General features: G+C 39.0%; 1 protein-coding gene across 2 annotated transcripts; it reads right to left on the bottom strand.

Annotated features, from left to right (window-relative positions):
• Positions 1 to 2,079: 2,079 nt before the first annotated feature.
• Positions 2,080 to 24,020, bottom strand: MTPAP (mitochondrial poly(A) polymerase). 2 transcript variants are annotated; one of them, XM_059711871.1, is made up of 9 exons: positions 23,823 to 24,020; positions 19,666 to 19,838; positions 18,907 to 19,140; positions 15,367 to 15,591; positions 13,506 to 13,717; positions 11,664 to 11,890; positions 6,051 to 6,143; positions 5,890 to 5,963; positions 2,080 to 2,819 (listed from the first exon to the last, which is right to left on the bottom strand). In XM_059711871.1, exons 1-9 carry the CDS (start codon positions 23,974 to 23,976, stop codon positions 2,460 to 2,462), a joined length of 1,752 nt encoding a protein of 583 aa, XP_059567854.1. In that variant the 5' UTR covers positions 23,977 to 24,020; the 3' UTR covers positions 2,080 to 2,459. The 2 variants fall into 2 exon arrangements, with proteins under 2 accessions (XP_059567854.1, XP_059567865.1); XM_059711882.1 differs by lacking the exon at positions 15,367 to 15,591.
• Between the last annotated feature and the right edge of the window lie 494 nt (positions 24,021 to 24,514).

Raw genomic sequence — 24,514 nt, 5'->3', positions numbered from 1 at the left:
TTACAAATATAGAAGCTAAACAAAACCCCAGAAACCTGCTTTCAGCCAGCTGGGATGTCAGAGCTGAAGTTGAAACAGTGTTTTGATTATAGAACCCAAACAAACCAGATACCTGCTTTCAGCAGCAGAGGCCTAAGAGCTGGAGCCAAGCCTCAGAGCAAGAGCTGGCCCAGAATAAAAAAAAAAAAAAAAAAAAAGGAGCAGTTGGGAGCTTCAGTCACCTGCCAACCTGAAAACAGCCCTCAGCCCCTCACCCAGATTGGCCAGGCACCCCATTGGGGACCCCCACCCTGAAGGGGGTGTGACCAGCTGCAAATAGCCATCATCCCCTCATCCAGGCTGGCCAGGCACCCCAGTGGGGACCCCCACCCTGATCCAGGACACCCTTCAGGACAAACCAGCCGGTCCCCATCCATGCACCAGGCCTCTATCTTATATAGTAAAAGGGTAATATGCCTTCCAGCACCGGGATCAGTGGAGCCACGAGGTCTCCCAGCACCTGACTATCCACCCTGCTCTGTTCATGACAGGGGAAGGCACCCCAACCCCCTGATCAGCCCTGCTCTGTGCCTGATAGGGGGGAGCTCCCCAACCCCCTGATCGCCCTGTGGCTTGGTGTGTAAAAGGGTGCAGCGCCCCCCCCCCCGCCCCACGGGCCCTGCTCTGTGTTTGACGGGGTAGAGCCATAACCTCCCCATCGGCCCTGCCGAGTGTGACAGGGTGCGGCGCCCCAGCCCCGATCCGCCCTGCTCTGTGTGTGACAGGGGGCAGTGCCCCAACTCCCCTATCGGCCCTGCTCTGTGCGTGACAGTAGGGAGCTCCCCAACCCCCTGATCGACCCTGCTCTGTGCATGACAGGGTACGGAGCCCCAAACCCCCTGATGGGCACTGCTCTGTGACAGGGGGCAGCGCCCCAACCTCCTGATGGGCCCTGCTCTGTGTGTGACAGGAGGTGGCGCCACAACCTCCCCATCGACCCTGCCTTGAGTGTGACAGGGGGCGGTGCCCCAACCCCCCAATCGGCCCTACCCTGAGCGTGACTGAGGGTGGCATTGCAACCTCCCGACCCGCCTGCTCTGTGAATGACAGGGGGCTGAGCCCCAACTCCCCAATCAGCCCTGCTCTGAGTCCGACCAGGGGCTGCACCTAGGGATTGGGCCTGCCCTCTGCCACCCGGGAGCAGGCCTAAGCCAGCAGGTCGTTATCTCCCGAGGGGTCCCAGACTGCGCGAGGGCACAGGCAGGGCTGAGGGACGCCCCCCCCCCCCCCCGAGTGCACAAATTTTTGTGCACCGGGCCTCTAGTCCTATATAATAAAACCCTAATATGCAAATAGACTGAACAGCGGAATGACCAGTCGCCATGATGTGCACTGACCACCAGGGGGAAGATGCTCAACGCAGGAGCTGCCCCCTGGTGGTCAGTGCGTTCCCACTCGGGGAGCTCTGCTCAGCCAGAGCTGGGCTCATGGCTGGCAAGCAGAGTGGCAGAGGCGGGAGCCTTTCCTGCTTCCGTGGCAGCGCTAAGGACCCCGAAGGGGATGTTCCTCTGCTGGCTTAGGCCTGCTCCCTGAGAGAGGGTGTAGGCCAGGCTGAGGGACCACCCCTGCCCCCCAGTGTATGAATGTTGTGCACCGGGCCTCTAGTTTATAGATGAAAAAACTGGGGGCCCAGAGACACTGAGTAATTTACCAGGAAGCCAGCCTAGCTCAAGTCTGTGTTTTCAAGCACACTTTTTGCTTCTTAAAAATGGAAGTTATTCCACAGGAAATGTAATGGAATTATATTTCAATACACATCTATTTCCTAAAGGAAGAAAGAGTTCTCAAAAAAGAACTAAAGAAATACTACAAATATTAATAGAAACAGGGTTTTCTTTTTTTAAAATAGGAAAAGTAACTAAATAATATTTAAAATACAATGTACTGATATGGCATAGAATATCTTTAATGTAGTGAGTGAAGTGTCTGTCTTCATTTTTTAAAAACATGAACATTTTTCGAAATCATTACCAACCTGTTTTAATTTATATGTGAATAAGAGCACATTGTTTAAAGAATACAAAAGTATATACTAAAGAGTACTACCAAAATCTGAAGCTTTATTTTACTCATTGAATGTATATGTACATACCAGGGACTGACATGGATATAAACAATGGTGTGATTCTAAAACTAATTATTACCATTTGCTCTGTACAGTTCATCTATTAAAGTACATTCCAATCTTCTTTCACCTGTTCCTCCTTGTGGCTGCTGTTTTAATAAACTGCCACTGGGTAGCAGCCTGAAAATGTACCAGAACTTCAGACCAGGAAAAGGGCCCAGCAAGAAGGTGGAAGATCAAGAAAAGAGACATCCCATGAATGTTGAGCTCTGTGAAAATTCCACACCAGTTCTTCCAAGCAGTCCAAAGATCATTTTATAGAATAAAACCAGTTCGTGAAGCAAAGCAGTACCCATTATGCCTGTGTACTAACTGTTCTTTTCCCATTGGTGTTTGTGGAGTTTTCTGGACTGCTTTTTATGGATTCCAACAAGTTTTTAATTCTCTCACTTGCAGGTTTCTTCCTTTTCTTCTTGTCAAGAGACACATTCTTTGCGATGGAAGGGAGCAACAAGGCTGCCAGCCCCCATGGCTGATTACTTGCCGGGGAAGGGTGATCTTTATCTTCCTGATGTAAAATCCAGGCACTTTCTCTGGCCAAATCCACAAATTTTTGCAGCTGGCTTTGACTTACATTTTTACTGATGTTGAGAGAAGTTTCAAAAGGATTCTGAATGTGCAATGGAGAAGGTTCAGGTTTGTTCTGTTCCCTTCCCTATAGATTATTACAAGGAAGAAAAAAATATATACATACATGAAGGGCTCAGATATAAGAACAGTTTGGTTTAATAAAAATGTCCAAAAAATGTAAGCCCTGGCCTGTGTGGCTCACTTGATTAGAGTGTTAACCCATACACCAAAAGATTGAGGTTTGATTCCCAGTCAGGGCACATATCCAGGTTGTGGGTTCCATTCCCAGTCAGGAGTAAAGGGGGAGGCAACCCTGATTGATGTTTCACTCCCTGTGTCTCTGTTCCTCTCTTAAAATCAATAAAAATAAAAAACATGTAAAATACCAGAATAAACTTTACAGAGTAAACAATTTCTTTCCTAAGAGGATTAGGTATATATGTGTGTTATGCATTTGTGTATATGTGTGTGTATTTCTAAATGATTTTTTTCATTGTAGTTTTATGAGTATTCTTTAGAGGAAAATTAATTTAGTTGATAAGCTATGGATGATGCTGCTCAGGTGACAATATCTGAACTAAGTCAATCAATAATAAGTATTTTTAAAATAACAAATCTTTTACTTAACAGGACAGATCTGGGAAGAAAAAAAATGAAAAAAAAATGGCAGAATATAAGGTAAAGAAACATTTATGTTTGAGACTTGCTAAAAACATATCTACTATATTGAGAATAGAACATACAAAATTAGCAACCTTAAATTAAATATAGTAATTAATGTTTCCTATATATAAAGTCAGAAAGGAAGAAAAGGAACAAAAGATTATTCATTATTCATTTCAAAACATTTTAAGTTTCCTATTTCATCATTCCTAAATATCCAACAAAATAAGGCTCTGCCAGGTATGACAGCTCATAGAAAGAAAAAAAAAGCTGAAGCTATGACTCATATGAGCATCAGTGATCCATTAGCTGATATTATCTTCTCTTTCAAATGATATAACACATTACTTAAAAATTACAAAACAAATGGTCAAGATTCTCCAATGTTGAGTGAGCACCTGTTTATTCCCTAACTTTTCTCATGTCACTGCTCAACAGGGCTCCTGCCTGTCCATCATCTCTGAGCCCTAGGGGTAAGAGCACAAAAAGGATAAAGAATTTTATCTGTTCAGTAACCTTTTTCTAATTTGAAATCTAATTACAAATCAGATTGCATTCCTCTTCCCCACACTTTTTAAAAACAAAATCTTCATCAGCAGGACAAAGGTTAGGGAAGAATGAACAAAGTTGAGTTGAAGAAAGAGCAAATAAAAGTTATCTGAGGATGTGTTTTATGAAACCACTCTTACAAGGGTTGTAACCAAATGTCCAAATGATAAACAGAATAAACCCAAACAGAGAATTATCGCAAGTAGCCCCCCCTCCCCATTTTATAAACAAACTAGGGGCCCGGTGCACGAAATTCGTGCACTGGGTGTGTGTGTGTGTGTGTGTGTGTGTGTGTGTGTGTGTGTGTGTGTAGTGTCCCTCAGCCCAGCCTGCCCCCTCTCACATACTGGGAGCCCTCAGGCGTTGACCCCCATCACCCTCCAATCGCAGGATCGGCCCCTTGCCCAGGCCTGACTCCTCTGACAGAGGCGTCAGGCCTGGGCAGGGGACCCTCATTTCCCCCCATCACTGGTTCTGCCCCCAGCCCAGGCCTGATGCCTCGGCCAGAGGCGTAGACCCCCATCACCTTCCGATCACCTGATCGGCGCCTTGCCCAGGCCTGACGCCTCCGCCAGAGGTGTCAGGCTTGGACAGGGGACCCCCATCTCCCCCTGATCACTGGCTCTGGCCCCCGCCCTGGCCTGAGGCCTCTGGCCCAGGAATCATGCCTGGGCAGGGGACCCCCATCTCCCTCTGATCGCTGGCTCCACCCCCCGCCCAAGCCTGACGCCTCTGACCCAGGCTTCAGGCCTGGGCAAGGGGACCATCATATCCCCCCAATCCCTGGCTCCGCCCCCCCACCCAGGCCTGATGCCTCAGCCAGAGGAGTTGACCCTCATCACCCTCGGATCACCAATCACCGGATCGGCCCCTTGACCAGGCCTGAGGCCTCTGGCAGAGGTGTCAGGCCTGGGCAGGGGACCCCCAGCTCCCCGTGGTTGCAGGCTCCGCCCCTGCCCAGGCCTAACGCCTCTGGCCTAGGTGTCCGGCTTGGGCAGCGGGGACCCACAGCTGCAGCGGCCCCACGATCGTGGGCTTCGCTTTAGGTCCAGGCAAGGGACCGCTAGCTCCCGGCACTGCCAGCTTCGACTGTGCCCAGCTCCCATCGCTGGCTCCACCCCTACTTCCTGCTATCACTGGCCAGGGCGGAAAAGGCGCCTGATTCTCCGATCATGGCTGGGGGGCAGGGCCAAGACGGCCCCGGGGCCACCTTGGCCCTGCCCCCCAGCTCTTAGCTCCCCCCTGGGTTTCCGATCACTGTCAGTGGCAGGGGGCTTCTTCCTGCTTTCCCTTTCGCCTCCCTGCATTGTGCCTACATATGCAAATTAACCGCCATCTTGTTGGCAGTTAACTGCCAATCTTAGTTGGCAGTTAATTTGCATATAGCCCTGATTAGCCCATGAAAAGGGTATCGTCATACGCCAATTACCATTTTTCTCTTTTATTAGATAGGATTTTTCCTAGGGGTCTACTCCAATTTTCTTTTTCAGAAAAATGTCTATCATTCCAACTATTCAGATGAGCCAAAATCATAAGTTCACTTGCAAAATAAATTAAATCCTGAAGGCTCAAATTGAGGGAATCACTAAAATCTATCTTTCAGGTCAGATATCCAATTTGTTCCCTGGGAACACAAATCCAGTTTGAAAAGAACTGTATATAAAGTTATGCTTTCCAGAAAACTTTTCAGAATTATATTCCACATTTTGAAAGACACAGTATTAGATATTGAAAGAACTGGCTATTGCTCTCCCCAAAAAACTAGATGACTGAACTTAGTCAAGTTATGTAGCTCCTCAAGGCACCAATTTCCTTATTAATATTTATTACTATAGAGTTGAAATGTAATATAACATTTGTTACAATGTTTTGAAAACTAAACTAATTGAATATTAGTATAGGAGACCAAATACCTAATCACCAAATATTAAAATATTATTTACCTGTCGAATATTTATGGAATTTTTATTGAAAGCAAAATTTCCAAAATATTCAAAAAATTCCTTCAGTAGTAATTCTGCAAGAAAAGAAAATAAGAAGAAAGTTTGTTTCAATCCAAAATAGGACACACAAAAAAAGAAAAAAGGAAAAAGAAAACACTTACCTAATGTTTCTGTGTTTTTTGAAGGTTTAATTCTATTCAAGTCACAAATAAAAGTACAGTTGTGGCCTTCTATTATACATTTATCTTCTGCATCTTACATAAACAAAAGCAAAAAAATGTTTCACATTACATTTCAAAGATATTTCCTACTTCAGAAAATAAATCTGTAATTAAATTAATCAAAGTTATAGATGAATGTTTCCTATTATTACTCAGTGTTATATACATTTACGGTTAATGGGATTTAAAAGATATAGCCTTACACTACAGTGCAAAGAATATTACATTTAATTTAGCCTACTAGAATTACCTATCAATAACCAAGAATTCTTAATCTATCTTTTGAGATAGTTTTCTAGTTATAAATGAAAATGTAGACAGTGCCCATATTTCCCCAACTCAAATTTTGGCACTATCTTTGATCAGTAATATTTCATTTTTATCTCCATTTCAATTCTTATCACCTTTCTAAGCATTTTCAACAATACACCCACGACACAAACTGATACTCTAGTTTTGAAAAACAAACAAGTAATTTCTACAATGCAATACTTTGAGGAGATTGGAATTCAGTACAACAAATTTAACAGCACACTGGATGTAAACATTCCCCTTTCCTAACACTATATATACCTTTAGAGGTAATCATTTCCCTAATTATTAATAAATACACAACTACCAAAAAATCCCTTACCATTCTAATCTACCTTCCTTCCAGTGTACAATATTATAGGAAAACTCCCAATTTTCAAAAATCGAATCAATGTCCATCTAACCTGAAGCATTTCTTAACTCCAAAGTTGGTGCTCCACTCTTTTGTCCCTTTAGCACTTACCTGACTGTATTCTGATTGTATATATACTGTCTACTCCCCTACATCAGTCTGGGAGTACAAAGGCCACTGTCCTGTCCATGATTGCCTCTCCAACCAGTCTAATCCACAAAAAGTGTCTAACATATAGCAGGCATATAACCAATAAACTGATCGCTGATGTTTGATTTTGAATGCTTATCTATAATTGTCAGAGAAATTAGAAAGGGACAAGATAAATCAACAGAAAAGGTACAGTCCTATGTGCTCCTCCCACCACGCCATATGTTCCAATAACACTAATCCTCTCTGGGAGGCAGCCTATTTATTAGTTAAAAGCACAGGCGTTATAAAGATGGTGAAATAAACACAAGAAACTACCTTCACCTCCTCCTTAAACATCACTAAAATGAGAGTAAAATGATATAAAATCTTAAAGAACAGAAGAGATAAGAGCGATTAAAAAAAAGATTTAAGTTGAAGGACAGAGGGATAAGTAGTAATGATTTAGGAGATTTGAAAACACTGAATCCTAAACCAGCAGTAAAGAAAATGAGGAGGAAAACCAAATATACACAAGGCAGAGCCCCTGACGGCTCAGGGATTGGAGGACCAGTTTTGACTGAAAGTTTGATGGTTAAAGAAGTACTGAAGTCTTCCCCAGACCTCTTCTTCCCTAACAAAAGTTTCAGTATGCTAATAGCCAGGCCTATTCTTCCAGAAAAAAAAAAAAAAAGGTTAAGAGTCATTTCTGGGGAATATGAATAGCTCAGAAGGAATGACCCAGAGACAGTGACATGTAAAGATCCCCAACATGAAACAGTCCAGCCAAATTGCCCTACAATGAACACTAATTAGTCAACAAACCCTACCTAAGCTCAAAGATTCAAATTAACTGCTGGTTTCTAACTCCAGCATGAGCAGAAATTCAGATTATCAGACATCTGAGGAAGGACTCTAACATGAGACTAAACAAAGTAAAATGAAAAGCTATTTAGAAAAAAGAGGTTAGGCAAAGCAGAATAGAATATTTGCTTCTTCTAATTTGAGAAAAGATTTATTTAGACAACTAGTAGCAAGTTGGAGACTCAATTACTGTTAAGTACATAAAAACTAAACAAACAAAAAACCAACAAGAAAATAAGTAGTATTAAAAACTATTAACTCCAAAAATATATAAACAGTTGGTCAGGAAAGGAAATTAATTTCAGTTTATTCCATGGATCAGATATGAATAATGTTTACAAAGTCATAATAGTGTAAAGTGCATACCAAAATGATGCTATAGCTACACTCAAAATATTAGGGGTGTGTGGTGGAGGGCTACAGGAGGAAAGAGTTAATTCCTCTTCTTATATAAAAGGAAGTCATAGATGGTACCTAAACCTAAAAGTCAAGAATTTTATTTTAGCAATATCTATGATTTAAAACATCAAACAGATCAGCTGTTTGAGTTAAAAGTGACTGCTCCAGGGAGAGGCAAAAGAAGCAGGAGGACTAGGCTCAGAGGCTATTGTGACAAAGTTTGCAGAACATTTTTACTCTTTATCTATGTGCATGTGTAACTCTGATAGAACTGAACAGTTGATTTCATCAGACAACATTAAGAGAGTGAAAAGGGAACCATGGTGTATATATATTTGAGATATATAGATATACATATACATACAGAATATGTGACAAAGGAAGCATGCAAAATATATAAAGAATTCCTACAAATAGAAAGTGACAGATAATCCAATAAAAAATAAGGCAAAAGACTTATAGAAACCTCACAAGAGATACACAAATGTCTAATAAATATATGAAATGGTGTTCAATTTCATTAGTCATTGGGGAAAAGAAAATCAAAGTACACCATGAACCACTACACATGCAGTAAGAATAGCTAACATAAAAAAAAAAAAATACCAGGTATTGCAAAGATGTACAGCAATTAGAACTTGTATACAATAGTTGTAGGAGTTTATACTTTAGAAAACTCTTTGGCAATGTCTCTAAAGCTGAATATACCCAAATTCTAAGTTTTAGAAATTCCACTACTATAAACAGTGGGAACACTTTGTAACATATATGATTGTCTAACTGATATGCTGTACACCTGAAACTAATACAAAATAATACTGAATGCAAACTGTAATTGAAAAAATAAAAAATAAAGTTCTGATTTTAAAAAAAAGAAAAAAAAGAAATTCTACTCCTAGTATATCTTTGACAGAAATAAGCATCCTGTTCACCAAAAGAAATGTGCTTGAATCGTCACACTAACACTACCTATAATAGTCCCAAACTTCAAATTACTCAAATGCCCAACAAAAATAGAATTAAAAAATTTTTTTGGTATATTCACATAACAGAATACTACATAAGCAATGGAAACGAATACACTAACGATATGAATGAATCTCCTAAAAATAATGTTGAGAGGGAAAACATCATATACGAACTAACATACTATACTATGCCTTTTACATGAGAATAACAGATCAAATTATTCTATGCTATGAAAAGGATGGAACACACAAGAAAATTAGAGACATATGGGGGAAAGTAGTGCAGATTTAAGAGAATAGAAATTCCAGAGTAACCAAAAGATTAAAGATGCCATCACGCTCATTACAAACAGCTTTTAACTTTAAAATGTTCACCCACACATTTGAAATCTCTTTACTGAACTTCTACGATGGACCCAATACTGTCAGGAACAAAAAAGCAGAGATGAGTCAGACAGCCTGCCCTAGAAAAGCTTGGCCAATGCCAGCTGATAAAAGAACTACAATAATCTAACTGTTGTTACAATACAGGTGTGCACAGGGTGCTTAGAAGACACCAGAGCACTGCCTTCTGCGAGGAAGGCAGGAAAGTCTGAACAAATGATACCTTGGACTGGGTTTCCCTTCTCGCTTCCCTGGCTGAATCCTGAAGAGGTTCTCCACGTAAAATGAGGAGGTAGGAAGAACACCATAGCAGGCAAAGGGACAGAGATGTGAAAAAGAACAAATATCTGAGGATCAGCAAGGTGTTTAGAGAGCTGAAGCTCCTGGTGTGCACACCAGAATGAATGCAGGAGAAGAGCAGAAAAAAGAAGCTAACAAAGGGCCCTAAATACAACACTATAAACTTTGGAATTTAACTTACTTTAGGTTCTAACAGTGGTTAACGAAGTTCCAGAAGTGCTAGAAGGTATTCTAGACATTCATGCTGCCCTCTATTAAAAACAAACAAGCAAGCAAGCAAAGTATATTTTTTCCTTTTAAAAAAATACAAATAGCCTCTATTTATCAAATATAAAAATTCTTTTATAGAAAATTCAACATATTACCAGAATTTCAAAAATTAAATATCTTTGCATTTATTGGCAATGTGCTATGTACAGAGAAGCAACTGCAGAAAACAGCCTGAAAAATTCTCTTACCATGTTTAAAAATGTAAAAAACTTTAAACAACCTATTTGGTATTTTGAAGTTAAAAACTAAACAATTCCAAAACTAGTTTCATCTGTTTTGATACCATAAGATGTTAATAAATTCAAATTTATTTTTAAATAGATTTGGAATAAAAATGTCATTTTAAATTTGTCCATAAATCATATTCTTTTCTCAAAATAATTAGCAGAACGTTAAATCTCTGTACTACAGTGAGTTCCTGAGAATACTGTCCATATCCCCACTGCACCAAAAATAACAGCAAACACATAGTAAGTAACCAATATTTAGTGAATGAATAACACCAAACAATGAGATGAGCATAGCCATGGTTGTTACCCTTTATTTCAATCTCAAAAGTGAGAAAAATGGCCACTGCTCTACCTGAAAACTTCCTACTTTCCATTAACCTATCACACTGAGCTCTTTTTAGAGCTCAATTTCAAGATATACTTACAGTGTTCACTCGAAAGATTATTTATAATTTGGATAAATAAGAAAAAATGGCATAGAAAAGAGAATTCACAGAGGCAGGTAAAAATAGTGTGAAAAAGAGCTAAGATAAAATGTTAAGAGAGTAATCACAGTATTAGCAGGAATATGGAACATGTTAAGAGGAATGGTGGGAGAAGAGGTTGGAGAATTGAGTTGTGGCTAAACAAGTGAAAGTCTTAAAACAACAAGCTAAGTAAACTGAGGTTTAGTCTATAAGTAATAAAATCCCTTTTAAAAGTTACTTTAAACTGGGAAGATTTAGAGATGTACTTTTAAAAAACTGTCAGGCAGCAATATACATACATTTTGAATGTATCCCTAAATTAGCTTCCTTTTAGAATTTAGGACTTTAATACTTTATATCTCCTCAAGCAGTCTATCAAAATTTTAATTTTTAAATGTAAATTAAATAGTATAATAAATTTAAAATTTATCTAAGATTGCTTATAAACTTTAAAAAATTTAGGATCTTAAAACATCATGAAACAATTAGAAATCTCGAAATAGCTTCAGATTTAGAAAGCCATCTATGAATCTGTAATCCACTCAAATGGCTTATCTGGAATATGCTTTTTTTTCTAAGTTTGGTCAAACTAAGGGAGAGGCTCCAACTGTCTCATGTTAGTTGTAAACAACCTTGTCAACTGACGCAAAAACAAAACAACAGAATTCTCAAAAATTTCTATAGGCCTCAGTTTTGCAACTCATCAGCTCTCATGACCCTTCATGGGCATAAAAAAGTAAAAAGCATTTAGAAAAAGTTTAGAACCACAGGCTTTAAAAATATATAAGAAAAACTATATGACTAATAAACACACATGACATGGTAATTATATTCACTCAAAACGTTAGAAAGAAAATAGAGACTGCTTCTAGTCTTACCTGCTAGGGTTTTTAAGTAGTCTAGTGTTGGAAGAATAGGGGGTGATCTCCTCTGGAGAAAAAAGATGACCATCATTGTAAGGGAGAAATTTGTAATCCAAGCACCAGGAATACTACTTGTTAATGAATGTGCTCGAGCCCAGCAACGGATACTAAACACCAAGGCTCTCACTCGTGAGTCCAAGGCACCATATATATAAAGGAGTTCAGAACTTTTCAAGGCAATCCTTCCAAAGAAAAAAATGAAAAGAATTTTCAACCCTCAAAATTATGATCCCCAAAGTAGAATAAAACACACACCTAGAAACATATCTAAATATATCTTCCTATATCTGAATGTATTCAGAACAATGAGACCAGATAATCAAAAAAGTATGATGTATTTGCAATATAAAATTGAATGTGAATAGCTGAATATCAAATACATTCATTACCATTAAAACATTCTTCTAAATGTTGGCAATTACAATATACTTCTAAAACTTGAAATTTTTAAATCAAAGTTCCTAAACATGACTTAAGTGAAACACACTATATAAGGGCTCTTTAATAACTGTCAATAAAGGCAAGTAAGGGGCTTTGCACATCAGTTTCACATGATTAGCTAGTTCTTTGGTAGATAAATTAGCCTAAAAACAGAGGTAAACATTCTACTTATTTTATCAAGTATAAATGTCTTAAAATTCAGCCAAAATTACTTAAGTGTACAAGACAATGAAAATAACACTATTACATAAATGCCATTTTGTTCTATTGTACATACTAGAAAGAAAATATACTGTTAGAAAGTGCAGTATATATTTTTACTTATTTTTACTCCATAGGCTACTTGAGAAAAATTCAGAAATACTCAGCACTGTCTTGTTAGTGAACACTTGAGTTTAATTAAATGAGAATACTAGAGTTAAAAAATAAACCCAATTAAAAAGTTTTCCCCTATGAGAACAAAAACAGACTAAAAAAGGTAATGAGAGTATGAAAATTGCTAAAGAAAAACTACAAGTCTAAAGCCACTCAGACTACTTTTTGAGTCAAGCAAATACCATACTTGTTTAGGACACGAAGTTGATTGTATCTAGAGGTAATTCAGAGGTCAAACTGAAGTTGCTACTCTATTTTCTAAGTATATTGCGAAGACTATATAGGGAAGACTACATACTATAGGTATGTTCATGTTGTCATCAAGCTGCATAGGTAAGAACAATGAAATACAATTCTTCCAGAAGATGATGTTAGGTATGATAACATTTTAACACAATACCCTAACATTTTACTTTTGAATGCCAAAAAACTAATACGTATAGCATAAGAGAAAGTATTTCCTACAAGTTTCAATCCAAGTGTTCAAATCTTTAAAAGATTATCATTAAAGCATCCAAAGCCACCAGACCAGCGGTTCTCAACCTGTGGGTCGCGACCCCTTTGGGGGTCGAACGACCCTTTCACAGGGGTCACCTAAGACCATTGGAAAACACACATATAATTACATATTGTTTTTGTAATTAATCACTATGCTTTAATTATGTTCAATTTGTAACAATGAAAATACATCCTGCATATCAGATATTTACATTACAATTCAGCCAAAATTACTTAAGTCTACTACTTAAGTAGTAATTACTTAAGTCTACTACTGAATTCATAACAGTAGCAAAATTACAGTTATGAAGTAGCAACGAAAATAATTTTATGGTTGGGATCACCACAATATGAGGAACTGTATTAAAGGGTCGCGGCATTAGGAAAGTTGAGAACCACTGCACTAGACTGCTCTGTTTAAGAAAAACTATGTTAATTCCTTATAATATTTACATTTAAGATGATAAACTCAAGAGATCATACCTATTGTTAGTAGTCAAATCACACTGAAATCCAGAGGCCTGGTGTGAGAATCTCACCAGCGGACACCGAGCATTTAATATTTTTTGTACACCCACACAACCAGGGCCAAAGTTGTCAAGGCATTCTCCTATCACAGAGAGGATCTTCTGAGTTGCAATTCTTTCTGAAGGAACATTTTTCACTTGAAATTCCATTAGAAAATTTCCCGAGGTCTGAATAATAAAAACATTTGTTAATAGGAGCTTTTTATAAAAAGGAATTTCTTACATAAACTTTTTCAAAAGAATGCTCTAAATCATTCCTGGCAAAAATAAACAAACAAAACAAGAATAAAAAAAACACAGCCAAAAGCAGATTTGACAGTATATGTACAAGATCAGTAGATCAACACAAGAAAAAGACAGTATAAACAGATTTAATTATAAAAATTTAATACTTAATAACATAAACTGCAAATTACTGGGGGGAAATTACTATTCAACAAATGAGTCAAGTGACCATTAAAAAATAAAAAAAAAATTTAAATCCCTACTTTGGTCCAAAAACCAAAGTAAACTCAAGGTGAATCAAAAATTTAAATGGAAAAAGTTATGATATAGTAAGACATACTCAACCACTAACTAAACATAACATGGGATTTACAGACAGAAACACAAGCAAGATACAACAAAGAAGACTGGAGAAAAAAAATCAAGGATGGTTTCAAGATGGTAGTGTCAGAACGAGGCCTTGAAAGCGGTTAGAAATGACAGTCAGGGAATGGAGGAAAAGAGCAATCCTCTCTGAAAGGGTGTTTGGTTAATACTCATATTCTAAAAGTCTGAAAATGATAAGTTACTTAAGTGGAAAACTGATGTGAAAATATGTCATGATAAATGATTAGTAAATTTAATTAAGAGGTAGATCACTTCAATACTATGCTAAAGAGATGAACCATTCTAGGTTTGTGAGAAGACCCAACCTGTGTTTTAAGACCTCTAGTACAGACTGAAGGTTGGAATACTAAGGTATGACACAAGAAATGAGGTAAGAGCAGGATGCTTTGACAATAATCTAAGTGCGAGTTTCTAAGGGACTGTGACTATAATTTTGAGGATCTAAATGAAGAGGTGAACATAAAAAGTAAACTTAGAAGCAGAATTAAGTAAGATGGCCTGGCCCTAGCTGGTTTGGGTCAGTGGATAGAGCATCGGACTGAGGACCAAAGGGTCCCAAGGCTCAATTCCAGTCAAGGGCATGAACCTTGGTTGCAGGTTCAATCCCTGGCCCAGTTGGGGCATGTGTGGGAGGCAACCAATCGATGTATCTCTCTCATCATTGATGTTTCTCTCTCTCTCTGAAATCAATAAAAATATGTTTTTTAAAAAATACAGATAATTTGAATACAATAAGTAATGTTAGGCTCTCCGAAACATTTCTGAACTCTTGAACCATTTTATTACACATATATAGAATATTCACCAAAAAATGATCACATATTAGACAAATACAAAGCAAAACTTTACTATTCCAAAGAATCAATATCAAATAGACCATGTTCTTTTTGTTGTTGTTGTTAATCCTCACCCAAGGATATTTTTTCCATTGATTCTTTTAGAGAGAGTGAAAGGAAGACAGGAAGATAGGAAGATGGAGGGGGAGGGAAGGAAGGAGAGAGAGGGAGGGAGAGAGAAGAAACACCAATGTGAGAGAGGCACATCAATTGGTTGCCTCCTGCACATGCCCCAACTGGGGCCGGGGATCGAACGCGCAACCAAGGTATGTACTCTTGACTTTAGAAATCAACAGTTATAATTTACTTAAAAGATTTTCTTTACTTTTCTATTATATCAATTTTAGTGATCTAAAGATACATAATTACCTTGTGAGCATTGAATTTTCCAATTTCATCTAGATCCAAAAACATATCCAAATCACATCCTAATTTCCCAAAACTGTTCACTGAAGAGCCAAAAGGTCTGACTGCACAGTCTGGAAAATATGCAGCTGCTATGTCTTCAATAAGAGAACAGGTGAGATAGCGGAGCTTTGTGTTCTCCTCTGTGAGCTGGAACTCCTTCAGGAGTGTGTTCAGCTGATCATCTATCTAGCTGGCCAAAACAAAAACAACAAAATATAGAAAATGTACAGGTCATATAAAGAAATTGTCATTTTACTTCTAGAGATTTAATGGTTTTGAAGACCTACTTTAAAAATACGAAATTTTTTTTCTTCAGGCTTAAAAGAGATTTTTTAAAATACCCATAAAAAGGCACTGAGAAATAATGACACTAGCAAAATAAAAGTTAACCAGAATTAAAACCACTACTTTTCTTAGCAATGAGTATAAAGTATTTTCTTAGGAAAATGAAAATAGTAAAATGCTCCAGAAGAGGAAGTCAAAAACAATAAAAAAGATAGACATTTTTTAAAAAGTTGGGGGGACAGAAGAACTAATGTTAAAAGCAAGAAACACCAGAAATAAGCAATGCTTCAAGTAATAAAGGCCCAAGATCTATGTTCCCTAAAATAGCAATCATATATATATATATAAATAATTAGCATCAGTCATACATATACACACATATATATGACTGATGCTAAAATGATTACATTTTGAAGGTGTACACTGGAATTAAATACTTAAAATACAAATCATAGCCTTAAATGCCCATATTTGAAAATGATATTAAGAATAACTGAAGGAGAAACCAAGATGGTGACATAGGTAAAAGCCGGAGATTGCTGCCTCCCACAACAACTTCAAAAATACAAGGAAAAGACAAAACGGACATCATCCAGAACTACAGGAAGGCTGGCTGAGTGGAAATTCTTCAACTAGAAGGAAAAAGAAAAGCACACGTAGACTTAGAGGAGGTGCGGAAGTAAAGTGCAGAGGTACGGAGGTTCGAGCGCGCCTGCGGAAAGGGGCGGGCACCTGAGGACGCCGCTGTCTTTTTGAATCGGGAGGGAGTCACAAGCTCCTGACTGCTCTGAACTCCAGTTCCGGGAAGTCTCTGGGGACCCAGGACTCATACGGGGAGAAACTGGACTGTCTGGCAGCAGGCAGAACTCATAACTTGAGGGCGGCTTTCCCTCAGAGGTGCTTGCAGCAATTACCGGGACACTGAGACTCGGGGCCCCTTAGGGCAGGGCTGAAGATCCGCCATAGCTGCTTGCTCCGCCCTTTGATTCCCTGAGACCCCGCCCCACCCAGGCTGAGGCAGAGGCTTTCACATATGAATGCCCTGGCCCTTTGCAACCTAAAAATTACCTAACAAATTGCAGCTGGGCCAGACAGACCCAGAACTTCCAAGAAAAGGCCCAAGGCCCCATATTAGCTTGCATTGCTTCACAGCTGGGCCTCTCTGGGCACCTCCAAACTCCAAAAAAGGAAGGGGAATCTTCAGTTCTCTTCTTAGCTCCTGCTGGGTAACCTCAGGCAGAGGCTAAATTAGCACCTCCTCAGATCCAAGAGCGAGTGTACCCAGTGGTCAGAGGGGGACCATCCAGATTACAACTCCTCAGATCCATAAGGGACACACTCAGGGGACAGACTCAGTGAGCACCAAAGCCCCACTGAAGCAAGTCTTGCCCCAGAAGGGTGTCTTCAGCACAGAAGTTCTCCAACTGCAGACACAGCTGATTCTCACTGCCAACTGGCATGGAGGTCAATTCCTCCCAGTGATACCAACTACAATCAAGGCAAAACTACAACAAGACTGTGCACAAAGCCCACAAGGGGGTGCACCAAGAGTGTCCACCTCAGGTAACTGGGGTGGCTGAGCCACTGGGCCCTACAGGACACCTAGCACACAAAGCCAGTCTATCAACACAGGGAAGCATAAAAAATGCGGAGACAAAGAAACAGGTCACAAATGACAGAAATGGAGGAAAGCAAACGACTGGATATAGAGTTCAAGGCCACGTTTATAAGGTTTTTCAAGAATTTTATGGAAACCGCCGATAAATTTAGTGAGACCCTGGAGGATATGAAAAAAGACCAACTAGAAATTAAGCATACACTGACTGAAATAAAGAATAATATACAGAGATCCAACAGCAGACAAGAGGATCCCAAGAATCAAGTCAAAGATTTGAAATACGAAGAAACAAAAAAGACCCAACCGAAAAAGAAAAAAGAATCCAAAAATATGAAGATAGTGTAAGGAGCCCCTGGGACAACTTCAAGAGTATGAACATCAGAATTATAGGGGTACCAGAAGGAGAGAGAGGGCAAGATATTGAAAACCTATTTGAAGAAATAATGACAGAAAACTTCCCCTACCTGGTGAAAGAAATAAACTTACAAGTCCAGGAAGCGCAGAGAACCCCAAACAAAAGGAATCCAAAGAGGACCACACCAAGACACATCATAATTAAAATGCCAAGAGCAAAAGACAAAGAGAGAATCTTAAAAGCAGCAAGAGAAAGACAGTCAGTTACCTACAAGGGAGTACCCATACGACTGTCAGCTGATTTCTCAACAGAAACCATGCAGGCCAGAAGAGAGTGGCAAGAAATATTCAAAGTGATGAACAGCAAGAACCTACAACCAAGATTACTTTATCCAGCAAAGCTATCATTCAGAATTGAAGGTCAGATAAAGAGCTTCACAGATAAGAAAAAGCTAAAGGAGTTCATCACCACCAAACCAGCATTATATGAAATGCTGAAAGGTATTCTTTAAGAAGAGGAAGAAGAAAAAGGAACTCTTACCATTTACCACAGTATGGATGGAACTGGAGAGCATTATGCTAAGTGAAATAAGCCAGTCAGAGAAGGTAAACACCACATGATCTCACTCATTTGTGGAATATAATGAACAACATAAACTGATCAACAAGGACTGATCTGGAGACGGACAGGCATTGATTGGACTGTCAGGCCTTGGAGGGAAGGTAGGGGAGGGTGGGGGTAAGGGGGAAAGATCAACCAAAGGACTTATATGCAAGCATATAGGCCTAACCAATGGACACGGACAACAGGGGGGTGAGGGCGTTGGGGGGGGGGGGGAAGGGGGTAACGTGGGGATAAGGACACATATGTAATATCTTAATCAATAAAAAATATATTAAAAAAAAAGAATAACTGAAGCATTCAACTCAAAAAATAAATAAATAAAAGCAAAGGAAATATAAAAGGTTAGAAGTAAAATTTTTAAAATTAGAAAATCAAACCACACAATATTATTGTGATAAATAAAACTATGAACTGATCCTTTGAAGGGACTACTAAATTAGCTAAACCTTTGATAAATCTAAGAAAAAAATGGGGTATGGAGTCAGAGAGTGGGGAAGAATTACTTTCATTTTTCACTCAACATATTCTGTAGTTTGAATATTTAATAATAAGAACTTATAACATATAAAATAATGCAAACATATTTTTTAAAGTTGGGTAAGTATATCTATAAACTTACACTTTCAGCATCACAAAGTAATTCAAAGAGCTTCTTGCTTGAAGGAGGCGACTGATTACAGCATGGTATACGTGACTGTTCAGAAGTCTCGTTTGATGAATTCTTCAACTTTAAATTGAAGAAACGTGATCTGAATGGAATTGCAGCCTCTGTGCCCATGCTTGGAGTACGAGTTAAATTCTGCAATGAAGCTACACTTTCCTTTTGACAGAATTCTACAACAGCATAAAGACCCTATATCAAAAACATAAAAATAGAACACATTTCAAAATGATGTGTTTACCACAGTAATATTTTAGTTCATATTTCAAAGCAATTATTATAAGGTGAGAAAATATTAATTTTTAAAATTTAAAAATGATATGCTTCTAACAGGAGCATTGGTTTTAATCATTATAAACAGATAAGAAAAGCAATATTATAAAATGATAATAGTCAAGAGAAGCTGAAAAGAATGCTAAAATAGAAAATTAAAAGGCAAAATGAAGATCCCTCCTACTGGCCTTTATCCCTAAAATAATGGGATTATTTGAAGTATTCAAATAATGAAATCCTTCAATTATAAGCAACTACAGAACTGCTTATAATTCTGTAATCCTCCTATAAGGAGTCCTATTCTCATATCTCAAACATAAATCTCTTAGAGAAATTTAGATAAAGAAATATAGAATAGCCAAAGAGAAGTTAACTTTACCATATAAAAAAAGGCAAAAGAGCTAGAAATAAAAATAATAAGTTTATTGTTCTTCAAATACTTACAAAGCTTTCAAAGAAGAAATGATTATTTATAGGTCCATGTTGGGATAAATACTTGAGAAACTTTTTTTCACTGATTTTATTTGGGCAAAGTATTAAAATAGTCCGCTGTGCCTGTTCCCGTCTTTCTTTTTGCACCTCAGAGAATCTCTTTTTGGGAGTTCCGTCTTCAGAGCCTATGAATGAGACAAAACCAATTCCAACATGTGTAAAACTTAAAGTATATTTTGATCAAGTACATAAAAATTTTACATCTAACTAAAACCAACTTTATCCTAATCTCATCTTCTTCTCTTCTAAGGATGAAACTATACTACTTCAATTTTCACTGAACCATTTTCTTGTGACTATCATTAAAACTGCCCACTTTCCACCCTGGCCAGGTAGATCAGCTGATTAGAGCACTATCCCAATACACCAAGCTTGTGGGTTCAATCCCTGGTCAGGACACATACAAAAATCAATGACTACATAAATAAGTGTAACAAGAAATCGATGTTTCTCTCTCTCTGCCCTCACCTCTCTAAAATCAATCAATAAATTTTTTTAAATGTTTCAACTGTCCACTTTCTGTTTTTATTTTTTTGATCCTCACCCAAAGATATTTTCCTACTGATCTTTAGAGAGAGTGGAAGAGAGAGGGAAAGACAGAGAAATATTGATGTGAGAGAAACACATCCATTGGCTGTGCCTGACCAGGGCCCGGGCTGGGGAGGAGCCTGCAACCCAACCGAGGTAAGATACTGTCCTTGACCAGAATCAAACCCGGGATCTTTTGGTCCACAGACGGATGCTCTATCCACTGAGCCAAACCAGCTAGGGCTGTTTTGATTTACTATATTCAATGCACAGTGCTAAAAAGAGTTCCACAAAATTTTAAAAACAAAACCGGGAAAGTAAAATCACTCATTTAACATTTCCACAAATACACACATACAAAATCTATGTAAAATGTAACATTCCACAGTCTGAAATTATTATAAGCTTGAGTTTAATGAGACAATGAGGTTAGAAATTTAATGTAGTGAACTAAGTTATTACAGTTTTTCTTTGTCAAGGGTCTGGATTAGGCTTAAACAATTAACAATTATCAACTATCATGTGCCCAGGGAAATCAAAGAATTTAAAACCTAGTTGCTGCTCATAAAGAGCTCATTATAATTTTATTAAAGAAAGAGGGTAAAAAAATTTTTTATTAACAACCACTCTAGAGGTTAGGGGTTTTACAATCACAGGAAATAAAGAAAAAAAGAGCTGTGATGGTCAAGAATTAAATACTACTAATCCACTGACCACAAAGAAAAGATCAACAACTGAACCAAATGTCAAGTGAACCAAGTATAAAGAAAAAGAAAATCATTTAAGTTAAAGTCAAACACTGAATCTTTGGAATTTATTTTTTAACCCAACATATTTAACTTATAGTTGGATGGCTTAAAAGTGCTTCTTCTAAAAATCTGGAATGGTATAATCTAGAGATTATAATCCACCATGTCTAGCATCTGCACCCTCCAAAAAATTCCAAAGAGATTAAATAGAAAATGTAATGGATGTATGGAAATCAAGAGGCTTTTTAACATCATATTCTTTCAAAAGATTACTATAAAACTAAAAGACAGCCCGGCCAGCATGGTTTAGTGGTTGAGTATTGACCCTTGAGCCAGGAGGTCACGGTTTGATTCCGGGTCAGTGCACAGACCCAGGTTGTGGGTCTGGTCCCCAGTGGGGAGGTGAGGGGGGGTCGTGCAGGAAGCAACTAATCAGTGATTCTCTCTCTCCCTCTCCCTTCCTCTCTGAAATAAATAAAAATATATTTTAATAAAACTAATAAAGGAAATACTGCAAACACACTATTCTTTGATTTAAGCAAATTCCAAGACATCCTCATCAGTGATGGCGAACCTATGACATGCGTGTCAGAGGTGACACACGAACTCATTTTTTTGGTTGATTTTTCTTTGTTAAATGGCATTTAAATATATAAAATAAACATCAAAAATATAAGTCTTTGTTTTACTATGGTTGCAAATATCAAAAAATTTCTGTATGTGACACGGCACCAGAGTTAAGTTAGGGTTTTTCAAAATGCCGACACGCCGAGCTCAAAAGGTTCGCCATCACTGTCATAGATCAATCAAAAGCTCTTAGAATTTTTCAAATTCAGGTAAAAGATTATTTTTATTCTTCCCTTTGAAGAAAAGTATGAGCACAGGGACATGGAGCTACTGGTGGCCATGCTCCCCACCATCCACATCCCCAAATAGAAGAACCTGAGACAATGAAGCCACCAAACAACAGCTGAGGAAAACACCGCCTCACACTGGCCACATCCATCCAGTCAACCTTAAAGCAGCTTTGTATTTTTCTGGAGTTCGGTTACATGGGTTGGTATTCCTCCCTTTTTTACTGAAGATACTTTAAATTAGCTTCTGTCACCTGCACCCAAGAGTCCTGAATAATATACTACATATTTCTTATTCTTAAATCAGGTTTCTTTCCACTACTCACATGAAAGCTATGTTAAAACTAAGATTACCATGGAAATGGGAAATTAGTCGATTTTAGCCCATTATAAACATTTTTCAAACATTACAGCCTGACCAAAAATGAAATTGCCTGATTTATAAAACAGTGTCCTCCTTGTTACTAGAAAATATTACTAGGAATGTTCTGGCAATGAGTTCTCACATTGAGTAAAAAACTGAATTAATCCTTTCAATTATAAAATTATATGCTTCTAAGTGAGTATAAGATATAGTTACCTTCTCTTTATAAGTCTGAAGAAATTCAAATGAAGATTTTATTACTGTCCCTGAATGCTTAGCCAGTTATATTATCCTAATGATACAAAATGAAACACATTTCCTAAAAAAAACAATAAAGCTGTATTAACTGAGTAGTCTTGGAATCAGAAGGTTTTATTCTTATCTTAGCTACTGAACAGCTGGGTAATTTTGAATTAGCCACTTGGACTAGTCTATTTCCTCACCTATCAAATAAAGTAACAATAATTCCTTCCATATCTACTTTAAAGAGTTTTATTTTTCAGAGCACATGAAAATACTCTGAAATTTAAACCACTATACAGATGTCAAATTATAATAACTTGTTTGGCAAAATCCTTAAATTTTCAGAGTTCCTTAAGAATTTTTAACACAAGCAGCTTCTAAGTCCAATCCAATCAGTATTCCAATGAAACGTCATATTAAGTAATATTTCTCCCTGTCCATATGATTCTTTCATACAGTCTGATGGGGAGAGCAAGCCTATCATTTATTTTATGGGGAAAAAACTTTGCTTGTTTAGCCTGCTTCAGAACTGCTCCCAGAAACAATTTCGTATCTTAAAACTACAGCTCCAGGAAATAGAAGAAATCAACACGTTTGTTTACCGCTCCACTTGAAGTCTAAACTCAGCTCCGTGACACTGCACAGGTCCTTCAGCTCTTTGAGTCTCGTGCCACGTCTGTAAAACGGGTCCACTGACACATTTCTTGCTAGACTGTTTTAAGGATTGCAAACGTGCACACAACTCTTGGACCACAGAGGGGTTCAATAACCGGGGGCTTGTCAATACACAAGCCCATAAATGCAGAACGCCTGCAGGGCAATAAATAGCCTGTTCCAGTGAATGCCTATCTGTTACCAGAGTTATTTTGCTCACAACGGATAAAATAACCAAGTCAACGGCAGCGGACTTCACAGGCAGGGCCCTACAGTTGGGGGCCAGGGTCGTGGTTATTCATCAAGACTTCACTACACTTGGCCTTCATCAGCAATTCGTATCAAAATCAGAAACACCTGTGAGTCATGAAGTACCTGACTGGTAGTGGCACCTACGTTATTATTGGGAACGTTACTTCGCCAGATTGTAAAATACTAGCAAGTTGTATTCTTGACCTGAACCTGAGAGGTTTAAGCAATTCCACTGCGGCGCACAGGAGTCCGCAGAGGAAAGGACGCCACAAACCCCACGCCACGAGCCACCGGGGCAGCCCGAGGTCCCCCGGGGGTGTCAGAAGAGCACAGGACGCAGCCTCACCCTCGGTTCCACGGCCGATCCCACGGGCCACGCGTTCGCCCGCGATCCCAGTCTCTTCCCCCTTCCCTCGCCCGCGGCGGACCGGGCTACAGAGCAAACCGGGGACAGGGCGCCATCACCTGTCTCCGCGCTCCCCGAGGATTGCTGTTCCCCCCTGGCGTCTGCGGCCACGGTTCCTGGGCAACTCAGCCGCCTGTGGATTGGACGCAGGACTTGACTTCTCTGAGTGCACATGGACAAGCGGCTCAACAGGCCCACGCCGCGAGCCGCCATTGTGAGAGCAGTGGACGCGCTGAGACGAAAGGGCACGCAACTTCGCGCAGGCGCGCTGAGGCGAAAAGAACGGGCAGTCTAGAGGGTCAAACTAGGCGAAAGGCGTTTGCTTACAAAAGACGACGTTAAGTCGGGAATGAAACCGCTTGACCTTTCAGACGTGTTTTGTTCCCTCACAGTTCTGTAAAGGAAGACCCAATAGCCCGCCCGGCCTGTGGCCCCGGTTTTGAGCGCGGCCCCTCCAACAGGTCGCCGGTTGATAACTCTATATTTAATATTTTGAGGAGCAGAACCGGTCAGGGCACTGCCCGGTTTCAGGCTCCATCCTCAGTGTGGGTGTACCGGAGGCATCCAATGGATGATTCTCGTACATGTTTCTATCTCTCTCTCCCTCTCCCTTCCGCTCTCTATAAAATCAATAAAGACATATTAAAAAAATAAATACAAGGAGACCCAACAGTTTGAGCATGCCACGAGTCGTGAAAAGAAACAGAGCAAGGTCATGAGGAGGAGGTACTGACTTGGGAATCTATACATT

Source organism: Myotis daubentonii, chromosome 1, assembly GCF_963259705.1.
Source record: "Myotis daubentonii chromosome 1, mMyoDau2.1, whole genome shotgun sequence".
Lineage (NCBI taxonomy): Eukaryota > Metazoa > Chordata > Mammalia > Chiroptera > Vespertilionidae > Myotis > Myotis daubentonii.
The sequence above is the reverse complement of the archived record's forward strand: the minus strand, read 5'-3'. Positions and strand labels throughout refer to the sequence as shown.